This window comes from Leucopleurus acutus, assembly GCF_964270905.1.
Source record: "Leucopleurus acutus genome assembly, chromosome: 6".
NCBI classification, from domain to species: Eukaryota; Metazoa; Chordata; class Mammalia; order Artiodactyla; family Delphinidae; genus Leucopleurus; species Leucopleurus acutus.
The window spans coordinates 49,092,468-49,117,072 of NC_139149.1; the positions used below are offsets into that span (position 1 = coordinate 49,092,468).

At 34.2% G+C, this 24,605-nt stretch overlaps 1 protein-coding gene across 9 annotated transcripts in view; it reads left to right on the forward strand.

The window, feature by feature from the left end:
• SLC4A10 (solute carrier family 4 member 10) overlaps positions 1-24,605 on the forward strand; it is a gene marked incomplete at both ends in the record, with an annotated part of 310,841 nt that overhangs the window by 120,257 nt on the left and 165,979 nt on the right. For all 9 annotated transcript variants that reach the window (XM_082841780.1, XM_082841783.1, XM_082841781.1 and 6 more), the window contains one exon: positions 3,211-3,292. In XM_082841780.1, coding sequence (XP_082697906.1) covers positions 3,211-3,292 — 82 coding nt within the window. The remainder of the gene's footprint in view (positions 1-3,210; positions 3,293-24,605) is intronic.

Genomic DNA, 24,605 nt, shown 5'->3' on the forward strand with positions numbered 1-24,605 from the left:
TTCCTGCTCACAAGATTACTGTTAGATTTTGGTTTGTAAACCTAGAAAAGTTTATTTCATTGGTGGCTGTGCTCAAGAGCTATGGTAAATCAGAAAAAGGTGATTTTTACATATTCATAGAGCTAATGATATTTACAAACAAGTCTAGAAGAAATTTCTGTATGAATTAGTTACTGTTAGTCTGTCCCAGGGCCATAGTCTATACCAATGTTTTTCAAATTGCATGTCACAAGCCATTTTTCGGTCCTGAAATAAATGTAATGGGTAGTGACTAGGACTTCTAAATGAAATAGTATACCCGGGAACAGAAAATATCAGAGTGCATTTTTTATACTAAGAGTAAATACTGGTTTGTGAAATTTTTGTTTTGATTACATATATATGAATATGTGACTGTGTTGGGATATATATTTCTCAATATGGGCAATGCTTTAAATTTGGAGGGAACATGGCCCATATTGAGAAATATATATCCCAACACAATACTATTTACTGGACTCAATCATCTTATAAACGTTTACCCAACAGTGTAGTAAGGGTGAATTGTATTGAAAGGCAATGTAATATATTTGTGTTCTCTCCCTACACAGTGCTAAAATTTGTTCCTAGGTGAGTAAATACATATGGAAATTAAGGTGCATTAATATATTTGATGTTCACCAATTCTAAAGATAGTAACAGTTCAAAATGAAGTGAAAATATCTTATTGCTCTATTACTGCATAGACGGCACCCAGTGCCATAAGTCCCTCTGCATTCCTATCATCACACCTCATATTTACTTGCTCTTGGTAATAAGGGGGAAGGGAAATATTCTGCTAAAACGTCTTGAATAATATTGAAGTGATCTTTTGAGCTATAGCCAAAGTAGAGGAATTTCAGTATATGTATTAACATTAATCTGTATCTTGGGAATTTTCAGCTGAAAATATGGAACATCCAGAGAGTATTTAAAGAGGATAATATGAAACTACAAAATGAGTCACTTACATTGAGTTATATTCATATTCTAGCTTCTAGTTCTTTTTCTTTTAAAGAAAAATTAAAATTAGGTCACTTCTGCTTGTAACCTGCATAGTAATTAAATAATCAGCTATTTCCTATTTAGATTCCATTTCTACTTCTGCTGCAAAATTTCATTTTCTCTCAATATCTCAACATTAGCGATTCAACAGAATTATCTTTTGTACGTGGACAGTATACATGCTTTATATAAATAAGGGGAAGAAACATTTTGTATAAGCTGAAAATTATTTCAGGTCCTTGAAACCAAAATCAAGTATTTATTGTATAGGGGGAAACATCTTCATGTATTCTATATAGGCTTTCCATTTTGCAGTTGTTTTCAGAGACTGCCATTTTGAGTTATATTGGAATAGTGTTCCTTCTGACCTTTGAACAAGGATGCATGACTTAGTTTTTGGCATTCTTCCTAACAACACCCCAGAGGGCAGAGTTGTATTCTAGTGTGACATATATTTGAAAATGTCTTGCACAGAGGGTAATTTGATCTGTAAATGTATCAAGAACAGATTCAAAATAGGCTGAAACTTGCATTTATCTGGTTCAGGAAAATTATAAAAGTCTCAACTTTTGTCTTTCTATTGCTATTATTGGTTAAACCAACAGATTTTCTTAAACTTTGCCAAACAGAAGAGCAATGGGTTCTGAAATCTATCTTCATTTTAATTTTTCTCTCATTTTCTCTCATTTGTAGTATAAGTTTATCTCTGATTTCAAAGACTTTACCCTGACTTGTGTCAGTACAAGTTGTCAGAAAGACAACAGGACTATAGGCTATAAAACATGTCCTTCTGCTGCATATTGTGCTGCATTTGAAGCATATGAGAGCTGATCGTTTTAGGCTGAAATATGTCTATACTCCTGCAGTTGAAAGAACTGATTTGTCAAACATGGAGGACAAATCTTTATTAAGATTATGTTCAGGAATTAAAAACCTTTCAGAGAAGAAGCAAAAACCTTTTACTTTTCTAATAGTAATAAACTAGAATAGGCTTAGAAATAGATCTTGAAAGGTTTCATTCAACTTTAGTCTACCTTTTCATTTCTCCTTTTGTACTCGATATTCACTTTTAAGGCAATTTTTACCTGGGTGTTCACAGATAAAAGTTGTAAATAATTTGTGTTTCACTTCATTCAGTATTTCATATTTTGTCCATTCCTGCATGGTCAAAATGGATTATCCTCACACCTCCCCCATTATTTTATTGAGTACCAAATCACTGAGTATACTATTTTGAGTTATGTGTACAGTGTTCAGAAGACAAAGCCTATGCCCAGCCCTTCTAAATAGGTAAAAAAATCTATAGAAACTGAATGAAGGTTTAATGCACATGATTGTAATTTCCAGTTTAGTTTGAATAAAATGCATTATACTGAAACAAAGTCACTAGAGTTTTAGTTTACCTAGTAATTGATACCAATTGCTTTCAAGAGATTAGCTCCCCCCAACCCCATTTATAATGGCAGTGGAATTATTTCTCCCTGACATAGCACTATTGATTTTCATATTTTCCTTGTATAGTTCAAAATGTCATCTTGTTAACAAGAATTCTTTATCAGAGATAAAAATACATGTTACTGGGCTTCCCTGGTGGCGCAGTGGTTGAGAATCTGCCTGCCAATGCAGGGGGCACGGGTTCGAGCCCTGTTCTGGGAAGATCCCACATGCCACGGAGCAACTAGGCCCGTGAGCCACAACTACTGAGCCTGCGCGTCTGGAGCCTGTGCTCTGCAACAAGAGAGGCCGCGATAGTGAGAGGCCTGCGCACCGCGATGAAGAGTGGCCCCCACTTGCCGCAGCTAGAGAAAGCCCTCACACAGAAATGAAGAGCCAACACAGCCATAAATAAATAAATAAATAAAAATTAAAAAAAATACATGTTACTAAATTGACAGGATAACTGTTTGTTTTCTAGTTTTCATCTCACTAATAAATGATGCCAACTGGAATGTTTGACTGCCTTCAATTTCATGGAAAATCAAATGACATTCCTTCTCTGAATGTGTGGTCAAATTAATCTTAGTCTTTTGTAAACTAACACTTGATAATCAAATAGAATATTCAGGTACAAGTAGGTTTATGTTACTGAATTAAACCCCTAAATTATTAGAGCACATTAAAGTTTATTTGCTGAAATTAAGAGAATCTATGTACTATCATTTAGTCTTCTTTCTCTCTGCTCTACAGAGAAATGATGAAGAGGCAGTTGTGGATAGAGGTGGAACTCGTTCTATTCTCAAAACACACTTTGAGAAAGAAGATTTAGAAGGTAAGACTATTTTGGTGGGGGGATACCTATTGGTGTTTCAAAGAGAAATGTGAAATTTGTTGCAATGTGGAGAACTGCAAAAGTTGATATCAGAGTAATAATGGTGGTGGTGGTGGGATGGATATGACTGTTTTGGTGTACCCTGGAGTGCCAATAGTCAGTCCTGCAAACAATGAGAAGCATTAATTCATTCAACAGATGTTTGTTGAACCTCTCCTATATTCCTGTACTGTGTTGTGTGCCAGTCTTTCAATAATCCTTCCTTCAAGGAATTACAATTAATTGGGGAATGAAAAGAAAAAAATTATGTCAGACCAACATATTGGGTGTTATGTGACAGGGGAGGACAGGAGGGGCATCTAATTCACCCTATGTTGTCAGAGTAGGCTGTCACTGGAAGGGAGTTAAGGACAATTGGTATTCTAGTTTTACTGAGATATATATGAGAGAGGGCTGGAGGCATCATTTGTGTGTATTCTCTTCAGTAGGAAGAAGGTCAGATAATTCAACAGGGAGGTAGTATGGTCTAGCAGCTGGTAAAATATAGAGGCTCTGAAACCAGACTGTACTGGATTCAAATATCACTTCTGTCCCTTATTTGTTATGGAAGCTTTAGCTAATTAGTTAACTTCTATGCACCTGTTTTCTCTGTTGTTAAAATAAGGATAACAGTGGAATATATTTCCTAAATTTTTATGAGAAATAAGGGAAAAATAGAATAGTACCTGGCCTAAGAGTTACATAAGTATTGACAATTATTATTCCACTGCAATTTAATGTATACACGCCATTAGTTCATCTTAATTTTTTAACAAGAAATTATTACTAGTGAGATACAAGGTATGTGGTGTTTTTCATCTTTTTGTTGAAAAGTGAAACCCAAATCATCTTAAGTAAAACTAATCAGAGATAGCTCCTAATAATCTACAGCAGCTGAAAAGTAAGTGTTCATTCCCCTTAAGAATTATAGCCACTTAAATTATGGTTAAATTCATTATTATTGAGTCTTATATGTAGTTACAACAATTAAATAACAGAAGAGTTAACATACTATTTAGAGACAACTGTCAACAACTATACCCACTCTGTGTTTGACATTTTGCTTGATGCACAGAAAGCACCCAAGGTCTGGAAAGGTTATACTTACTGGGCAGGTGTAGTAATTTGCATGCTATCCATATTCATTACACAAATTGAAGGAAGCAGAAACTTGAAAAATCTAACCCAGTAATGTCTAATATAAAGCGAATTTTTCTTTAGATTTGAAAAGCAGCATAGTTACTGTCCTACTTATGTCATACCATGACTTAAGCTATGCTTATATTCACTAAACTCACACAAGAAAACCTAATAAATCAAGAATTTAGTGTAAAAATATACTCAATTCCAGAGAAACATCATCTTGGGTTTAAAGATTGTGATTGATAATCCACACACAGATAATTAACAGTTAACAGTAATTTATAAATAATTACAGTAAAATACTAAATGGTCCCTTTGAATGGAAAATACATAATACAAAAATAAGATTTAATAAAGTTACTTTAATTGTTGTATCAACATGTATTACATACGTTTCTTTTTACTGGGAATACACGTAACAGTGTACAATGCTTCTTAAAAGAGATTTCTTGTTGGCAAAACACAGTTGGATAAACCAGATTTTGTTCTGTTTGCTGATGTCTATAGTGGGTATTTTAATCCCAGAAGTGAATAACTGTGACTTAGTCACTGGTGATTGAAGTTAACATCATAGAATGCAAAGGCAACATTTTAGAATTTTGAAAGAAAATAAGAAAAACCTTATTTATGTTGACTTTCTTAATATTTGTTCTGCTCCCAGATCATATTAAGTAGATAAACATTCCAGTATTTGAGGATGCTGTGGAGGATTCTGTTGTGATGCATACAAAGAATTAATAGATCTGTTAGTGGTTCCCAGATTGATTACCCTGAATCAGAAAATAATGCAGGGGCAATGAGATGGATGTCATGGTTCAGGAAAAAATCAACTGGTAGCATATAATATAATATAACGTAAGTGGGAGAGCACCAGAGAGAAAGGTGGCATTACTGAGGATAAGGGTGGTGATAGCTTCTCCTTCTGTGTAATTAAAGAAAAAGACCAGGGCACCACTGTTTTTTTTTTTTCTTTCATAATTTCCAAAACTTGAAAGCAACCAAGATGTACTTTAATGGATAAATAAACTATGTAGTATGCCAATGCAATGGAATATTATTCAGTGATAAAAAGAATTGAACTATTGACGTTTCTCTAAGGAAGATACACAAATGGACAGCAGGGTCATGAAAAGATATTCAACATCACTAACTATTAAGGAAATGCAAATCAAATCTGTAATGAGATATCACCTCGAACCCATTAGGATGGTTACTATTTTAAAAAAAAAAAACAGAAAATAACAAGTGTTGGTGAAGACATGAAGAAATTGGAACCCTTGTGCACTACTGGTGAGAAAGTAAAATAGTGCAACTGCTATGGAAAGCAGTGTGGAAGTTCCTCAAGAAATAAAATTACCATAGGGCACCACTTTTTAAGAGCTTCTTTAGTAACATAGATAAAATATACCAATAGATATTTATTTTAAATGAGCTAGAATTTGGAATTGCTACCCCAGACATTACCTTCAGCTGAAGGGAGCTGCCTCTCCTGTGGCATCTGAATTCAATAAGTTATCAGAGAAGGAGTATAAAGGCCAGAGTCTTGCCTCAATTTGGTACAATTCTGAAAGGCTCTCTCAGCTTCAGAGCCTCCTGTGGAGTCAACTGAGGCCATTATTGCAAATGTACCATAATTCAACTTCTTCTACCAAATGCTGCAGCCCACATTTCCTCACAGGTGTTACTGCTGATAGCTCTCTTCAACAAACTCCCTGAACACAAATTTCTGTCTCAGTGTCTATTTCCTGAGGAATCTGAACCACTCATTGATCATTTTCCTGTTCCCTGAACCATACCGATAGACCTACTTGGTAATTGATAGGACCATCACATTGGTTTCTTAGCCTGTGGGATTAAGAACTATTGTAGTGGGTGAGAAGGCTCTGAAAGTACTTGCCTTGGCGATGATAGTAAATGAAAATCAGTATTGCATATGACAGGAAATAGCAGAGATTAGTGCCATCTTTATAGATCTAAAGTATGTCCCAGTCTGGCCACTACAGAAACTTGTCAAAGTCTAGACAATGGTGGTGGACTACTGCAGACTCGGCCAAGTGGTAGCATCAGTTGCAGCTACTGTTTCAGATGTAGAATCTTTTTAGAGCAGGTTAACATGACCACAGATACATGGTATGCAGCTGTTGATGTGGCAAATGCATTTTTTTTTCTATTACTACCAAGAAGGTGTACCAGAAGTAAACATTCTCTTGGGAAGTACAACAATATACCTTTATGGTCTTGCTCCACGGCTGTGTTAACTCTCCTACCCTGTATTATAATAGACTCCAAAGGGATTTGGACTGAGTGTGTGTTCTGCAGAGCATCATTTTGGTTCACTGTGTTGACCAAATGAACATGAAGTGGCAAGTATGCAGAGGCCTTGATAAGACAGATGCATTCCAGAGTCAGCTTCTCAGTGAATCTGACTAAAGGATAACATCATAGAGTGTGCAACACTGTACTGAGCCTGAAATGCCAGGGTGGATGGATGGATAGGTGGGGTCAGTTTCCACATGGGCCTAATAAAAATAACCCAGTGCATCTTCAGTTCTTTTTTTTTTTTTAATTGAGCAGAGTTCCCTGTGCTATACAGTAGGTCCTTGTTGATTATCCATTTTAAATATAGCAGTGTGTACATGTCAATCCCAAACTCCCTTATCACTTATATGCAGGGAATCTAAAAAAATGATACAAATGAACTTATTTACCAAACAGAAACAGACTCACAGACTTAGGGAACGAATTTATGGTTACCAGGGCGAGGGGTGGGGGGCAGGGATAGTTAGGGAGTTCAGTTATTCTTAAATACCTCCATTCCCTCTTCATTGTTCAGCCGTGTTCAGCTTTTCTCAGAATGGATGCCTGAACTTTTAAAAAATTTAATGAATATTTTATTTTTTCAGATATGACGATTGTTATATTTTCTGCAGGCATAAGAGCAAATTAATAAGTCACTAAAAATAGTATGTCATTAATAATTAGATGATAACAAAGAGAAGAAAATTCAATAGCTGAAGATGATATGTTATTATTTAGCCATTTTGACTGAACGGATCGATTTCCAGTCAAAGCAATTCTGCCCAACAACTGGATTGCTTTTTTAAAAAAATTAAAAAAAATTCTTTTGTGGTAAAAAATTCATAACATAAAATTTATCATCACAGCCAATTCTAAGTGTACAGTTCAATAGTGTTAAATATATTTACAATGTTGTATAAGCAGTGTCAGAACTTTTTCATCTTGGAAAACTGAAACTCTTTAACAACATCTCCCCATTTCCTTCTCCCCCTGGAAAACACCATTCTACCTTCTGTTTCTATGAATTTGACTATGCTAGATACCTCACAGAAGTGAAATCATGCAGTGTTTGTCTTTTTGTGACTGATTTATTTCACTTAGCATAATGTCATGAAGGTGTATCCATGCTGTAGTGTTAGAAATTACTTTCCTTTTTAAGGCTGAATGATATCCATTGTATGTATATACTACATTTTGTTTATCCATTCATCTATCGATGGACACGATTGCTTTCATCTTTTGGCTATTGTGAAATAGTGCTGTGCTGTTTAGCTAGTGCTGTTATGAGCATGAGTGTGCAAATATTGCTTCAAGACCCTCCTTTCAATTCTTTTGAGTATATACCCATAAGTGGGATTGCTGGATCATAGGGTCATTCTATTTTTAATTTTTAGAGAAACTGCCATACTGTTTTTCATAGAAGATGCACAATTTTACATTCCTACCAACACCGTGCAAGGGTTCCAATTTCTTCACATCCTCACTAACACTTGCAGTTTTCCAGGTTTTCTTGATAGTAGCCATCCTAATGGGTGTCAGGTTTTGATTTGCATTTTCCTAATAATTAGTGATATTGAACATTTTCTCATATACATGTTGGCCATTTGTGTATCATCTTTGGAGAAATGTCTATTCAAGTCCTTTGTGCATTGTTTAACTGGATTTTTTAATGTGTTGTTCAGTTGTAGGAATTCTTTATGTATTCTAGATATTAACTCCTTATCAGGTATATATGATTTGCAAATATTTTCTCCCATTCTGTAGGTTGCCTTTTTTGATCTCTTGACTGTGTTCTTTGATATGCAGAAAATTTTCTAGTATTACTTTTGTTGCCCAAGCTTTTGGTGTTATTTCCAGGAAATCCTTGCCAAATCCAATGTCATAAAGCCTTTCCCTATGTTTCCTTCTAATTTATAGTTTTGGGTCTTACATTTAGGTCTTTGACCCATTTTGAGTTAATTTCTGTATATGGTGTAGAATGCCTGCAATTTTATCCTTCATATTCCTTTGTTGTCTAACTTTACACTTGTTATAGCTTGCATTACTCCTTACAGGTTAAATTTTCCCCCAAATCACTGATATATAAAGAACTTCTTTAGTGAGAGAGAGACTGTTTGTTTTCCATGCTTTTAGCACATATTTCTAAAATAATACCTGCCATTTTTCTACAGTCTGAGGACATGGAAGATGCAATAAAACCTCAAGAATATTATTAAAAATTTTGTGTTCAAAACCTTTTTGTTGCTCCATACCAAATTGGTGCCTTCTCATCTTCTCCACAAAGAATAGAATGTCCGTTCTGCCCATCCATTAGCGTTACCTGATCCCTCCTGGCAGAATAATTACCTTCCTCCTCCAGATCTCTCTTTCTGAATTTACATCATTTCTTATATTATTATTATGTATATATTTCTTATCATTCTTATTTGATTATAAGTTTGTTGAGGGACAAATCTTTGTCTTATACGTATTTGCATTCTACCATGGTATCGGTCCAGCAGTTTTTCTTAAACTAGATAGGTACTAAAAAATGTGTTGCATTGAATCTCATTTATATATAATTCAATAATATATCACTAATCATGTAAGAAGTTAAGTTTATATACTGTAATTAGGTGCATAATTAACACTCATCAAATATTGAATTAGCTTTCAAATATTTAACATATAAATATAGGAGTTTCTATACTAAGATAAATAAATCTAGTTACATTTTAATCTGATATTCAGGAATTCATAAATTTAAAACTTTAATGGAAAAGTTAAACTAATATTTAAATCTTGGCTATGAATTAAATTAAAAAGACATTTTCTTTATTCTGTATTGCTTTTAGCAGAGTGTAAAATACTTTTAAGTCAGCAATTTAATAGAGAAAATTATACCTCTGTCTTGATATTTTTGCTCATTTTATTTGAGATAAAAAATTTTGGTTTACTAGTTCATTTCTTTTGGGGACCACTTAATATATCGTGGACCTAAAGTCCAGAGATACTGTAAGTAAAATACCTAGCACAAAGCTATCATATAACGTAATTTTATTAATGATAATACCCTCCCACTTTCTTCATTTCACCCAATGCATTCCTGAGCTCTTAAGTTTACTAAAATGCTTTTCTGATCATAATCATTGTAATGTCAAAAGTGTTTTTCACTAAAAAACAGAAGATAGTAAGTGCTGATCCTATAATTATGATGCACTATTTTGAAACCAAAGTAGAAAACAATTTAAAAAAATAAAGAAAAAGCCAAAAATTAGGCTTAGATCTTTTTCTTTCTGATCTTTTATCTCCAACAATTGCCATTAGAAGGAAAAAGTGAATTCTGCTGAGAGAAACAAAAGTTGGCTTCACAGAGACAGAGATGGGCTTAGAAGGATGAATGAGAGTTCTGAAGGCAAAGAAGGAAGGATCCGTTATATTCTGGGAATGGCAAATATGGTGTAGCTAACACATTGGGATTGTGTGCATGGGGGTAAAGAGTGACTAGAGATGAAGTTTAAACATTTGCATGAGGTAGGTCAAATAATGGAGAATGAATTAATTTTTGAAGTTACTCAGTGAGGTAAGTACTATTATCATCTCCATCTTACAGATAAGGAAACTAAAGCACAAAAGATTGACTTGCCTAGGCCATGACTAGCAAGTGTAAGAGCAGGGATTCAAACCCACAAGGGTCTGGGCTTTTAACAACTATGTTATAGAAGTAAACATAATGTGGAGCCTTGTTTTTTAGGTGACTGAATGGGGCAAGATGTTTATTAACTGGAAGACTGGGGCATATTTACTCACTTAATCATGACTATTTTTAAAAAGTTGAGACTATCCTATGAAGCAATAATGAATTAGATAATTAGTACCCCTATTACAATAGTTTTCCAAATAATTTTGCAAAAATTTGAGATATTTTGCAGTTAGTAAATTCCCATTAGACAGATTCATTTCCACAAAAGGAAAAGCCTGTCCCACTGGAGACTAGTTTTAATAATAACCTCATGTTCTCTTATTTTAAATTCTTGTCTCTGCTGCACCATAGAATGAATAATCTTATTGTTTCCATGTTCCAAATGTCTTTTATTTGAAAAAGAAAAGAACTGTTTTTCCTGCTATTATGGGTTGTTAACTTTTGTGCAATTTACTATTGTTGATACAGGCTCAATGTCACTTGATACGGCAATTCTAAGTGGTATTTGGTCCATTGGTAATAATTAGTGAAGTTAATTAATTACATAGGATCCATTTAAAATTGTACATTCTGCCTGCCAAACACTTTGGATATATTTGAGGATGGGAATTAGGCAGATAGACTAATACTGAAGATTCCAGAAAAAAATAGCCAGTAGTAAATTTTATTCCCTAATTGACTATCTTTGCCACCTATGCACATTTCATAATGAATTGTTCTATTTTTCTCCAGGGTATCCTAAAAATAAGAACCAAATAAGAGAATGTTTTTTAACAGTCTGTAATAATGGAATTACTTTTATTCCTAATTAACTCTCAGGTGAGCTATAGATCATGTTCCATGTTTCTTTATATTAATTGTTTCACATGATTTTTGTATGTAACCCACATCAATTTATTTTGATATATAAATTTATTCATGATATTTTGTCTATTTAAAGTGAGTGGTAACTTGCTAGTTATTTACAGTCTGCTTTTAGAGTGTATTGTAAATTTGAAAGATCTAAAGTATTCTAAATTTGGTTTATTAGAACATTTGCAAGTAGTTATAGACATGTGTTTGAATGAGTATAGTACCAAATATTCTAATGTGTATATGTGGCTAAGAAATCCTGCAATGTATGGTTTCTTAATTTAGGGGTCCTCATTATGTATTTTCCATCCCTAGTTTAGGATGTCTGTTTTTAGGCAGATGATTTTAGAATAAGAGCCCATATTCTTAATCTCCCTCATCGTTCCTTATAAATCTGGCTCTATTTACTACTACTCTCTACCTATCAAAGGCACAGTACAGTATTTGAGGTATTTGCTATGTAATGTGACCTAAGACATATCCTTTGTGAATAAGGAGAACTGTATATATGTGTGTGTATATGTAACATTTTCAATCAATTGCTATTTTAGAGATATATTAGATGAAAAGAAATTCCTTTTCATTACATTAAATATAATCCTATAAATATTAAAAGAGGGTATTTTACAGCAAAGAATTTATTCCTTTAATCCTTCTATATTTTTCTTCGAAAATATTTAATACTTTGAAGACAAACCACAAATGGCCAAAGCTTCTTAATATGTACTCTGTAGGTTTATATTAACACTATACTTTTGTTTTGAGTTTTCCAGACGTCTGAGACTTAAGTGCGTTGATTATTTAGTTAGACAGTTTAATAGTATGGGAATCATACTATGAAGGTGACATTGTGAAGGAGATCAACTTAGTCTACTTGTTGATTAAATTCTTAAATCTCTATTTCAGCTGCTAATCTTTCCCCTAGAGCTATCCTACTTTAAAGCTCCTTGGCTACATGTGATCATAGCCTCCACAGGTTATCTCCTCACAATAGAAGCAGGGGTGGGCTACCAGTCAATTAGGGCTTCTCTTGTGAAGTCATCATCATTCACCAATATTAATTAAGTGCTAATGGTATATAAGCACTGAACAAAATTTGTTTTATATTCTTTATTCTCCAAAGTGGTTTACATACTGGTGCTGTCAATAGGGCACTTGAGTTCTAGACCTCCTTGGGAAAAAATAACAGTGGCCACCCGGCACATAAATGTTTACATTTAAATATCAATTGAGATAAATACTGATAATACTGAACAAGTTTTAAATAGTAGTTGAAAGAGGTGATATTCTTGATTTTCTGGATTACACACACCTATAATTTTATCAGTACTAGCATCACTGGAACCTTAATAGAATTAAGTCGATTTGGTGTACTGGTATTCTGAGGTTACTTTTTGGAATGCTCTCTTTTATACTTTCTCCCGGTGACATTGTTAACTACCCCATTCTATCCTCCCTCTTTCCTGGCTGCCTAGTCATCCCTACTGCTCTTAGTTTGTCAGAACTGCTGAAAGCACAATTAAAAAGTCTACTTCTTTTTCCTTTCTTTCTCTATCATTTCTACCCCTAATGAGAGCTTCAGGTGGGAAGATAATATAGAAAACCAAAATGATTGAAATCATGATTAAAAGAAAGTAAAATTTTAATTTTCTACTGGTAGATTAAGCTTTTGTCTTGTCTCTGCAGAAGGAACATTATGAATATCCTTTTTTTGTTGAAGTATAGTTGGTTTACAGTATTAGTTTCAGGTGTATAAAACATATTGACTCAGTATTTTTATAGATTATACTCCATTTAATGTTACAAAATAGTGGCTATATTTCCCTGGGCTGTACAATGTATCCTTGTTGTTTATCTATTTTATACATAGTGTTTGTATCTCTTAATCCTGTATCCCTATCTTGCCCCTCCCCGCTTCCCTCTCCCTGCTGGTAACCACTAGTTTGTCCTCTATACCTGTGAGTCTGTTTCTGTTTTGTTATATATATTCATTTGTTTTATTTTTTAGATTCCACACACAAGTGATAACATAGTGTTTGTCTTTCTCTCACTTATTTCATTAAGCAAAATACTCTCTAGTTTCATCCATCCATGTTGCTACAGATGGCAGAGCTTCATTCTTTTTTATGGCTGAGTAATATTTCATTATATATATTATACATTATATATATGTATATACATATATATATATATATATATATACGCACCATGTGTTCTTTATCCATTCATCTGTTGACAGACATTTAGATTGCTTCCATATCTTGACTATGAATATTCTTTTTTGACTACTTTCAAAGCTGCTTCTAAATTACCTTTGGAGCATCTGTGCAAAAAGTATTACAGGCTTATTAGAAAAAGGATTTCTAATATCTAGCTTAATTATTTACAATTGTACCTATTTTTTCCTTTGTATAACTCAGTTTTTTTCATGTAATGATAAATTGCTGTTTTGTAATTAGATGACAATATGGCAGGAAAGCATTTTATGATATCACAGTGATTAATACAAAAGTATAGTGTCTGCAACACCAATGCACTTCACAGTACTGATCATGAAAATGAAAGTCATGTTTACTAAGTTGAAATACTATTTCTCTCATGCTATCTCACTTTAATATTCTCTTAAGGTTTATTAATATGCATTCTATTTAAAAAGTACTCTTAATTGCCAAGTATAGTGATCCCCTGTTGTCAGCCCTTTTGAAGTCTCAGTTGCTTTTAAAACTTTTGACTATACCTTTGTTTTTATATCTTCCTTCTCTTCTCTCATACCCCTCCCCTGGCTTCTCTTCTCAGGTAGTCTTCCTTGGTATTTTTTTCTATTTTATCCATTGGTCCCTCTTACTCTGCCTGACATTTCTATGTTTTTTTCCCAAAATTAAAATCATTTTATTGTTTAAAACTATTTTAAAACAAAAAATTATTTTGAGTTAGAAAAATCCAAGAAATATAAAAAAGTATAAAGTATAAAGAAGGCAAACAAAACAACCCCCAAAACCTACTGTTTAGAAGAAATACAATTAATATTTCTGAACAGAATTACAGAATTAATATTATAAAAGAATATAATTTAATTATATATCATAAACAGATGTAATTATAACTAAATTACATATAAGTAAAATTATGGTACAATTTGTAATCTTTTCAACTACTCTCTTTTCATTAAAAAAATCAACATCATTCCATGTTAATATTGATATTATCCATTTTAATTATGCTTAGTATTTCATTGCATGATTGTACCGTGCTTTATTTAACCAATCCCTTATCAATGGACATTTTATTTCTCATTTATCTCTTTTAAACAAAGCTGCTATGAATTATTGTATATGTCTTCTTGTGCACTTTACTGATATAATTCTCAGGAGGATTGCTGGGTCAAAAAGTTATACAGTTAAAAATTTTGATCTATGTTTTATACTCCCATTGACATAATATGAGAAGTTCCATCTATTTCTTCAAACCTTTGACAATTCTCATCTATCTTTTAACTGTTGGTTTCTCTCTATATCTATCCTTGATTTTTTTTTCCTCTTATTCTTCATTCTCTCTCTGGATGATTCACTTCCTGGAATGTTATTTCCACCTGTGAGTGTTGTAGGAGTCCATATGGGTGTATCCAAAATGTTCCATATGTGTCTTGTGGACTTTCACACAATGAATAAACCTAAGGTAGACACACTGAAGAAGATGAATATGACTAAAGTAGAGGTCATCCTATACAAATATTAGTTGAGGAAAATGCTAAGGGAATATGTTGAAAGAACATGACTGCTAACTTAAGAGTATATGAAAGACGGTTATATGGAAGATGAAATATACCATCATTTTATGTTACACAGAAATAGGAGAGTTTTGTATGAGGAAAATAAACTAAGATGTTAAAATTTCCCTATTGGATATGACTACTTAGAAATGTTTAGTTTTAGAAATATTGGGATAACTTCTTCAACTACTGTTTATTTCACATGTGAAAATGAGAGGTCTGAATCAAGTGCTCTCTGAAGAATTTTCCATCTCTAAATTCTGTGATCTTTAAGTGAACTTCCAGAGTATGCTTTAAAATTTAAATTTCTTGTTAACTTTGCTTAATATTTAAATACCTTTAAGTTTTTCAGTTCTCTGACAAGAAAAGTTCATTAGTTTTGAATTTGAAAAGGACTGCTCGCTCTGTATAAATGGTTTAAAAAATGTCCTATTAATGATTCATGCCTCTTGAAAAGCACAGAAACTTATTCTTTAACTTTCATGAGGAAGAAAGAAACTTGAAGTAGAGTAGGTGTGGCAAAAAATATCACCAGATATAAATTTCTTAATGGAAAGTGTATGTCTGGCTTTATCATCTTGAGATATAAAGTTAGGCCATATTTGGTTAACATTGACAATATAATAACCCAGAGGAACCACCTGCCTGGATATTCTGAAAGTATGACATTTGTCCTGGGGTTCTCCTTCCAAGGTTCCATAGGGTTACTTAGACTAAATGATTTAATCAGTCCTTAATATCTCTAACCTCTTGCCACCCTCAGTGAGAATTAACGGGACTTCAGATTCCTTCATTCATTCATTCCTCCAACTCTATTTAATGCCTATTATTAAGTGTCAGACACTACTCCAGGTACTAGTAATACTGCAGTGAAAAAAAAAGAGACAAAAATATGGACCTTACAAACTAGATATGCCCCTCATGGTTGATTTCAACAAGTGTTTAATCCTGGAGAGCTTAGCCTATTAGTCTCAGTATCTTCTACCACCAATTAGAAGTCTGGTGGCATCCACGGAGTTGGGATGATGCAAGTTGTACTGGAGTTTGTGACTACCCACTATCATTTGGTGCAAGGCCCTGTCCATTAAAGCTGTTGATCCTTCCTGGTTTATCTGTACACGTTTATCCAGTCAGCTACACAACCTCCTCCTCCACATACATACATACCAAAACCTGCCTTGAGCCTTAAGCGTTATACTTCAAGTTTTTTATTTCCCTTATTGTAAGGGCACACATGCACCTCCTTTCCCCATTCAGAGTAAGCTCCTTAGTACCAAAGTGACTTTGTCAAAAAGGCCTTTAGCATAAGTCACAAAATGGGCCATTAAAATCAGACACACACACAGACACACGCAGTAATCTAGTGGCTGCTGTTGAGTTTGGGAAAGGGTCCAGACCCTCCTCCCATCAATGATGTTTCTTCTTAATGGGGAATGGAAGTGGGGGGCTGTTATCCATTCCTGCTTGTCTTCATTTAGGGCACTATACTCCTTCAGAAATGATTTAATGATTTTAAATCTCAAAGCAAAGGGATTTGGGTTCAGCTTCCCTTTTTCCTAAGAGGCTCTTAGGATTCTATGTAAATGAGAGGATGAAAATGGATGCCCCTTAATTTCACTTTTCAACATCATCTTAGCTCTGTGGTTTTGCATTGCCCCCAATAATTATTTTATCCTCTTTACTCAGAAGTGGGTACTTACTAACTACCCACGTAATTACAGAACTGCACAAGTGGATCTTTCTAGAAAGTGAAGTCAGCCTTATTAAGGTAAATTGATCAGATTACTTATGGGTATATAAAATTGTCAACAACTTAAAAAACTAGGAAGTTCCATTTTATGTACCCACCAGGTACCAGGCAGTGGTGTTCTGATAACCCTCCTTCCCTCTCTCCTCCCTGCTGCCTCCATAGTCTTAATTTGTAGCATTTGCCAATTTTCATGGCTGCTTTCACATTGCTGAAGTGTTTTCATCGTACACAGAGTTAGGAAGAGATGTGCACAACTAACTCTGGCGAACTGGTGTAAGCCAGTTCCAGCACACCACTGCTGTCAGGTAAAGTCATTGTCTTCATCTAAAATTTCCTGTAAAATGTAAAAAAAAAAGAACATTGTTTCTATAGCAGTATAAATGCATGTTTATTCATGAGCAATGAATAAAGCATTTAATGAATAAAGCATTCATTAAACAATGGATGTTTAAGGAAGTAAAAATTCTGTTTACCTCCGGATAAAAACAAGGTACATATATCTCTGGACGCTCTGTGTGCTTGTGCCTCCCTTCACAAGGCATGCTATCTATTTTTCACTTGCCAGTACAAATCCTATCTTCCTCAAAGTTCTCTCTCCTTCTCTGAGCCAGTTTTTGAATTTTCCAGCCTACTCCAGCATAAAATGAGTAAAACAGAGTTTGGATTTGTTGTCATTCATTTATTTATTCAACACTTATTGAGCTTTTAATATGCCAGGTACTGGGAATGTGAACATGATTAGACAGACCATATTACTGCCTATAGAGCCTATCATAGGCATTATTACCTGATTATACAATTAGCTATTTAATCAAAATTTTGAAAAATTTTATAAGGAAATGTGAGGTGCTAAGAGAATGTATAATGGCAATTGTATGTGATAAAATTAGATAGATTTGATACATCTGATTACATGGTGGCACGAAAGTCCCGAGAAGCAGTAGAGGGAAGAACCAGGGCACAAGCTCTCTCTAAGTCTTTGTATCACATGTGCTAATGTCCCAAAGATCAAGCCGGGGTTCAAGGATTAGAAGAATAGATTCTACCATTTGATGGGAGAAGCTGCTAAAATATTGTGGCCGTTAAAAAAATCTGCAACACTATTTATTATTTGTAAACGTCTATGCAGAAATGCCAAGTATTTTCCATCTTTGCTTTCAGATGTTTTGTTTCATTCCTTCAGTTTCACAGTTGAATTCCATCAACTGTCTTCATGGAAATCTGTTTTTCTCCTCAACAAGTCTTCAGCTTTTCCAAGCAACCCTTCTGTCCTTAATTACCACAGTTCCCAGAATGAGCCACTTTCTATATGTGTCTTTCAGATTAATACAAGGCAAAACTAAATCTGGAAAATTTTACAGTTTTAAAATTTTGCTTATTTTCTACCTATTTCCCTGAAGCAAAGTGGCAGGGCTGTTCAGAAATCATAATTTAATTAAAATGAGGTTGAGGAGATGGGGGGTACCACGTTGTCTTTTACATTCATTTTTTGAAAGTATCCCAGAACATATGTTGATGTCTTTTCTCTCTCTTCCTTGTAAACACAGCAAGACATAAATGTTTTAAAATAATAGTGAAATTGCAAGCTTTTGTGATTATAAAAATACATGCTCTATCTCACCTTATTTTTCCCCTGCTCTAACATGCACCTCAGATTATCACCCAAAATTGTTCTTCTGTTTTTGTGCACATTATCTTCTTTTTCTAGATTTCCTACTCCTCTGCTAATCCAAAACCTATTTTGTTTAAGACTCAAGTCCTTCTCCCTGAAACCTTCCTTAATGGCCCAGGTTATCTTTGATTTCACTCTATTTATGAACTCCTACAGCATTTAATGCCTGATACAACACAAGAACATTAGCTTTAATGCAGATTGTTATTGTTTTCTGCTTCTCATTTATATCATTTCGTGCTGTTTTCTTTGTTGAACTTGATTTTTGAGCAATTAAATGGCTATCTTAAGTGCAGGGATCATATCCTATAAGCATTTCTTATTATCCTGTTTCTTGACTAATTTGTATTAGCCTCCCTTTGAGCACTGTAAATATCCAACATCGAGCTGTCTTACAGCCTATAAAAATGGGGAATTCTCCTGTCTTTTCTTTTTTTTCTTAGAAGATATATATTATTAGGATTCATTTAATCAAGAAATGTTGAGGCTTATTGTGCTCTAAGATGAAAAATAACACTGCTATTGCAAGATACACAGTAATTTAGTTACTATGTTTTGCTCAAGATAGTGTTATAAACTTATAAGAGATAGTATTTTTTAAAATATGCCACAGTATCTTCTAAACTAGTAAATCTCAGAACTATGGTTCCTTTGATGAACAACTTTAGTACTTTTAAGACTTTTATTTTCCGTATAGAATAGTCACAGTCATGTGGCCCTTTGTTTTGTAATAATTAAAAATACGGCCCTAGGGTCAGGTGACTATGACCGCATTGGTGTGACTTTTTTATTCTTTCAGCAAAATAACACAAGAAACGACAGTGCAGTAAGTAGCCTAATAGTATCTCTTGGCAATGCACGCATACGCTCACTTACACCCTCTAGGTCTCTTTTCTTTCTCTCCATTGCTGTCCCTCAGCAGAGAATTTCTCTTGGACTTAGAGTTCTTTGATATGTTATGATAAATGATGCCTTGTTGTGTTTTCTGACTCTGTTAGAGTCTCCATGGAATTAAAGATCACATGCTTATTTGGCTTAATGTACTTGACCTTTTCCCATGATTGACATGTCTAAATAAAGGCTGTAGCAACTCAGTAATTATGCACCAGCTGTGTATATTCATTTCACAGAAAAAACACACAGTTCTCTTCAAGAGTAGATAGCTTGACCCCTTCCCTGCCAGCTAAATAAAGGAGAGTAATTACTATTATTATTAATCATAGTAAGATTCCTTTCCATCCCCAAATGCATCTCTTTCCTCACTGCATTTTGTAAACAGTATACTATGACCACAGCTACATAAAGTGTTGTTTCAGTACTGGTATTTCTTATACAATAAAAATATTTACAATAATTCTGGACCTGCTCGACAAGATAGTTCCACACAATTTGTGTCAAAAAATCCAGGATTTGTTAGCAAGATTTGTGTTCAGAAAGCAGTATTACCTTTAATGAACCTTTGTTTTTCTAATGGGGAAATTGTATTTTCCCTCAACTGACATACAGGTAAATTCTGAAAAAATTCTAGGGTTCCGTGCTTATTTCAAAAAAATCTTTTCTCTTAACAGCACATTGTTCCATTCTCACTTATTCAAAATATGTTCATATCTAAATTATCTGTATTTTTATTAATTTGGGTTTTTAAAAATATGATATAAAGTTAATTCTTGTTGACCACTTTGACTAATTTAAGAAATGCTCATTTGAAAAGATTCCTTCTTTAAACTAAATTTTTGGTCTTTATTTACTATAAAATAAAAATTGTTCCCTATATAATCTTGAAAAATAATTCCAGTTAGGTTTAATAATTGTCAATTCATTTCAGAACCATGACATTTATCATTGTTTCTTGAATTCTTTATGTTCTTAAGTGACGTCTATTAAATTTTGGATATAATAGTGTAGGTAAATTTTATAACCTTAACCTGGAAATGTTATTTGTATACTGTTTTCCACAGGATCTAAGGTGATTCTCTAATTCCTTAGGCCAGGGTTATTATAGTTGGGCTTAGAAAAGTTGGCAATGTATAGCAAAGCAGGAAGACAATGAAATAGGACAGGAAATTTTATTTTGCCTTCATTCTTCTTCAAGCCTCTGAAGGGGAGCAGCTTGAAGGGGGAAGGGAACTAACACAAGCGCAAGTGTCTATCATGTGACAGGCGCCATGTTCAGTATTTTACACCAGTTATATTATCTCATATAATCTTTGTAGAAAATCTCCTAAACATATTGATAAATTTTTAATACATATATTTATTTAATTTGTCCTAAAAGCAAGGATGAGGTTTCTGGATCAAAGGAGAACTGTTATTATTTCTTACAGCAATAACCACATGCCCCATTCGTCCCCTTCAGGGTGATGTGATGAGAACTAGGAGGTTATATGCACAGGAAGGGAGCCCCAAAATTATGAATCTGGGAATTTATATAGAAACTGCTATATAGCTGTCTCCTTTCCACCTTGAGAGGCAGGGCAATCTTTCCTCCCTTATGTAAACAAATAGCAGGGAAGACAAGGTGAAGGTCCCCAGTTAAACCCTTTGGAATACAAGCCGGTAGCTCTGGGGCCTTATTATCTTTTGAAATGTGAACGTATAAATCTGGGTGATAAGTATCTATCTCTTTGAAGGTCTCTATCTATTCAGTCAACCTTTAACTTCCAAAGCTTGTCCTTTAACCCAGGTTCCAGTTTTCTTTGCTTTATAAGTCTCTACCCGTACAGAAACATGAAAATATTTTCTCTGTAGTTTCATAGCCCTAAACTGTGGCAATTTCAGTATTGTTGCTATGAAATTTGTGGCCATTAGCTTCGTTTCCATTCTTAAGTTTCTTAGTGTATTTAGTAGCATAATGCATCATTACGTCTATTGTCTATGTATTTTACTTAAAGTATCATCTCTGTGTGAAGATTTATATGCACAATAAAATTTTATTAAGCACCAAGAACTATCAAGCACTGTTCTAGATACTTGGGATACATCAATGAACAAGTTAAAAATCGCTGCTGTTCTGAAATTTTAAAACTTTTGGGAGAAGCTAGAAATTAAACACTAAGCATAATAAGTAAAAAACTTACTATGGTAAGTTCCTGGGTGGCAGTGGGAATGCCAAGGAAGCCAGTATGGCTAGAGTGAAGTGGAGTGATGGGGAGACCAGCAGGAGAGTAGATGGAAGAGATGACAGGAATGAGACATGCAGATCACAGAGGACCTCATAGAGCATTAGGGAAACCTTGGCCTTTTCTTTGAGTGAAATAGGGTAACATTAGAAGGTTTAGCTGAGGAATGACATAGTCCGACTTGTCTTTTCAGAGGGCCACACTGGCTGCTGTGTTTAGGACAGATTGTAGGGGCTAATGTAGACTCAAGAAGACCTGTCTGGAGGCTAATGCAGTAATTCAGGTTGGGTGTCATATGGCCCTGACCAGAGCGGTGAAGTGAAATAATAAGCAGACAAATTTTGGATATATTTTGAAAGTTGTTCCAACAGAGTTTCTGATGGATTGGTTGTAGACTTAAGAGAAAAAGAGGAGTCTAAAGTGATTCCAAGGTTTTTGTTCTGAGTAACTAGAAAAATGTTTTATCATCAATTGAGGTGGACAAGATTGGGAGGGAGCAATTTATTGGAGGGGGTTGGGCTGGGTAAGATTAGGAGTTTAGTCCTGAACTTGTTGATTCTGAGAAGTCTTTTAGACATGCAGTGAAGGTGTCAGGTAAGCAGATGGGTATGTGAGTTCGGAGTTTGGGAAAGAGGTTTGAGCTGGAGATAGAAAATTGGGAGCTGCCCATAAGTCATATTAGGGACAGATTTAGGCTTTGTGAGGCCTGAAGCTTATGCAATTTTGGGGGTTCTCTAAGAGAAAGAATTCAAAATTTGAATTCAAATTATGTACAAAGGTGAATATTTATTTATTTATTTGCGGTACGCAGGCCTCTCACTGCTGCGGCCTCTCCTGCTGTGGAGCACAGGCTCCGGATGCGCAGGCCCAGCGGCCATGGCTCACGGGCCTAGCCGCTCCGCGGCATGCGGGATCCTCCCGGACCGGGGCACGAACCCGCGTCCCCTGCATCGCCAGGCAGACTCTCAACCACTGCGCCACCAGGGAAGCCCAGAATATTTATTTTTAATGAGAAAAATCAAAACAAATACTTATTTGGAAACTGATAAATAGCACAAAATCATAACATTTGGAGAAATAGCATAATATTTTAAATAACTTCCTGACATACCTCTGTAACATAACTTCCTGACATACCTCTGTAATATTTTCCCCCTACATTATTGACCTTTAATGTCAAGGATTTTAAAATATTATTTTCTGTTGAGAATATGAAAAATTAATTCTGTCTTTATCATGATTAATTAAATTTTTTAATTAATTATAGTCTAGAAAGGTTTTTTTCATCTTTACAACTTATTTACAATTTCATGAAAATTTTCAGAGTTGTCTTAAAATTTAAAACTTCTCTCAAGCTTCTTGCATATATTACCTGAAGATTTGGAAGAATTTTCCAAAGACTAACTCTAGCCCTATGCAATTGAAACTTTGCTTCTTTTCCACTGTCCACATATTTCCAATACTAGGCAAATTGTGATTCCTTTGCATATTGTCACACCACTTCAGCCCTGAACATTTGTGGCACAATGTCAGGTGACTTTATCACAGTGGGTACTAGACCACTGGAAACTATTTCTACTTTAGGATAGTCAAGATAGCTAACAATAATTTACTCATATATGGAAGTGATTGTGAATCACATAAATATGTTCCTTTAAACCCAACCTAAATATATCTCCAACTCTGTTTCCTCTTAGTTTCCCAAAAATGTTCACAGACACACAAGTGCCCCCGCCACCACGAAGGTATCTTATATTTACAAATTTTCCTGAAATATATGACCGTGAAAACACAGTTTTTTTTAAAATTAAAAGACTTTACTTTTTAGAGCAGTTTTAGGTTTGGGGAGATTGCACAGAAAGTACAGAGTTCCCATATGCTCCTTTTCTTCCCTGCACGTAGTTTCCCTATTATAAACATTTTGCATTAGTGTAGTACATTTGTTACCATTGATGAAACAATATTAATAGATTATTATTACTAAACTCCATAGTTGACATTTGGATTTACTCTTTTTTTTGTATTTCTATGGGTTTTGACAAACGTATAATATTTCATATCTACCATTACAGTATCATATAGCATAGTGTCACTTCTCTTAAAATGCCCTGTGCTCCACCTATTCATCCCTAACCCCACTCCTTGAACCCTTAGAATCTCTGATATTTTAAATTGTCTCTATAGTTCTACCCTTTCCAGAATGTCATATACTGGTTAACATCTTAGAGTATGTAGCTTTTTCATTGACTTCTTTTACTTATCAATATGGATTTAAATTTCCTCCATATCTTTTTTCGTTGTTGTTTATTAATACTCCATTGTATGGATGTACCACAATTTGTTTATTCATTCACCTATTAAAGGACATCTTAGTTGTTTCCCATTTTTTGACAATTATGAATAAAGCTTCTACAAACATTTATGTGCAGGTTTTTGTGTGGGCGTTAGTTTTCAACTCACTGGGACAAATGCCTAGTGAGGAAATTAGTATTTAGATTAGGATCTAGACACAGATCTTACACCTTTCACAAAAATTAACTGAAAGGTAATCATTTACCTAAAGGTAAAACAAAATTATGCAACTTCTAGAAGATAACATAGGAGAAAATCTAGATGACCTTGAGTTTGGTGATGACTTTTTATATACAGCATTATACAGCACAATCCATGAAAGAAAAATTGATAAATTGAACTTCTTTAAAATTAAAACTTCTGCTCTGTGAAAGACACTTTTATAGGATTGAAAAGATAAGCCACAGACTGGGAGAATACTCTTGCAAAATATACATAATGAAGGGCTGTTATCCAGAATACACAAAGAACTCTTAAAATTCAATAATAAGAAAACAAATAATCCAATTACAAAATAGGAAAAGATCTGAACAGACATTGCAGCAAAGAAGATATACAGGTGGTAAATAAGCAAATGAAAAGATGCTCAACATCATGTGTCATTAGGAAATTGCAAATTAAAACAATGAGATACCAT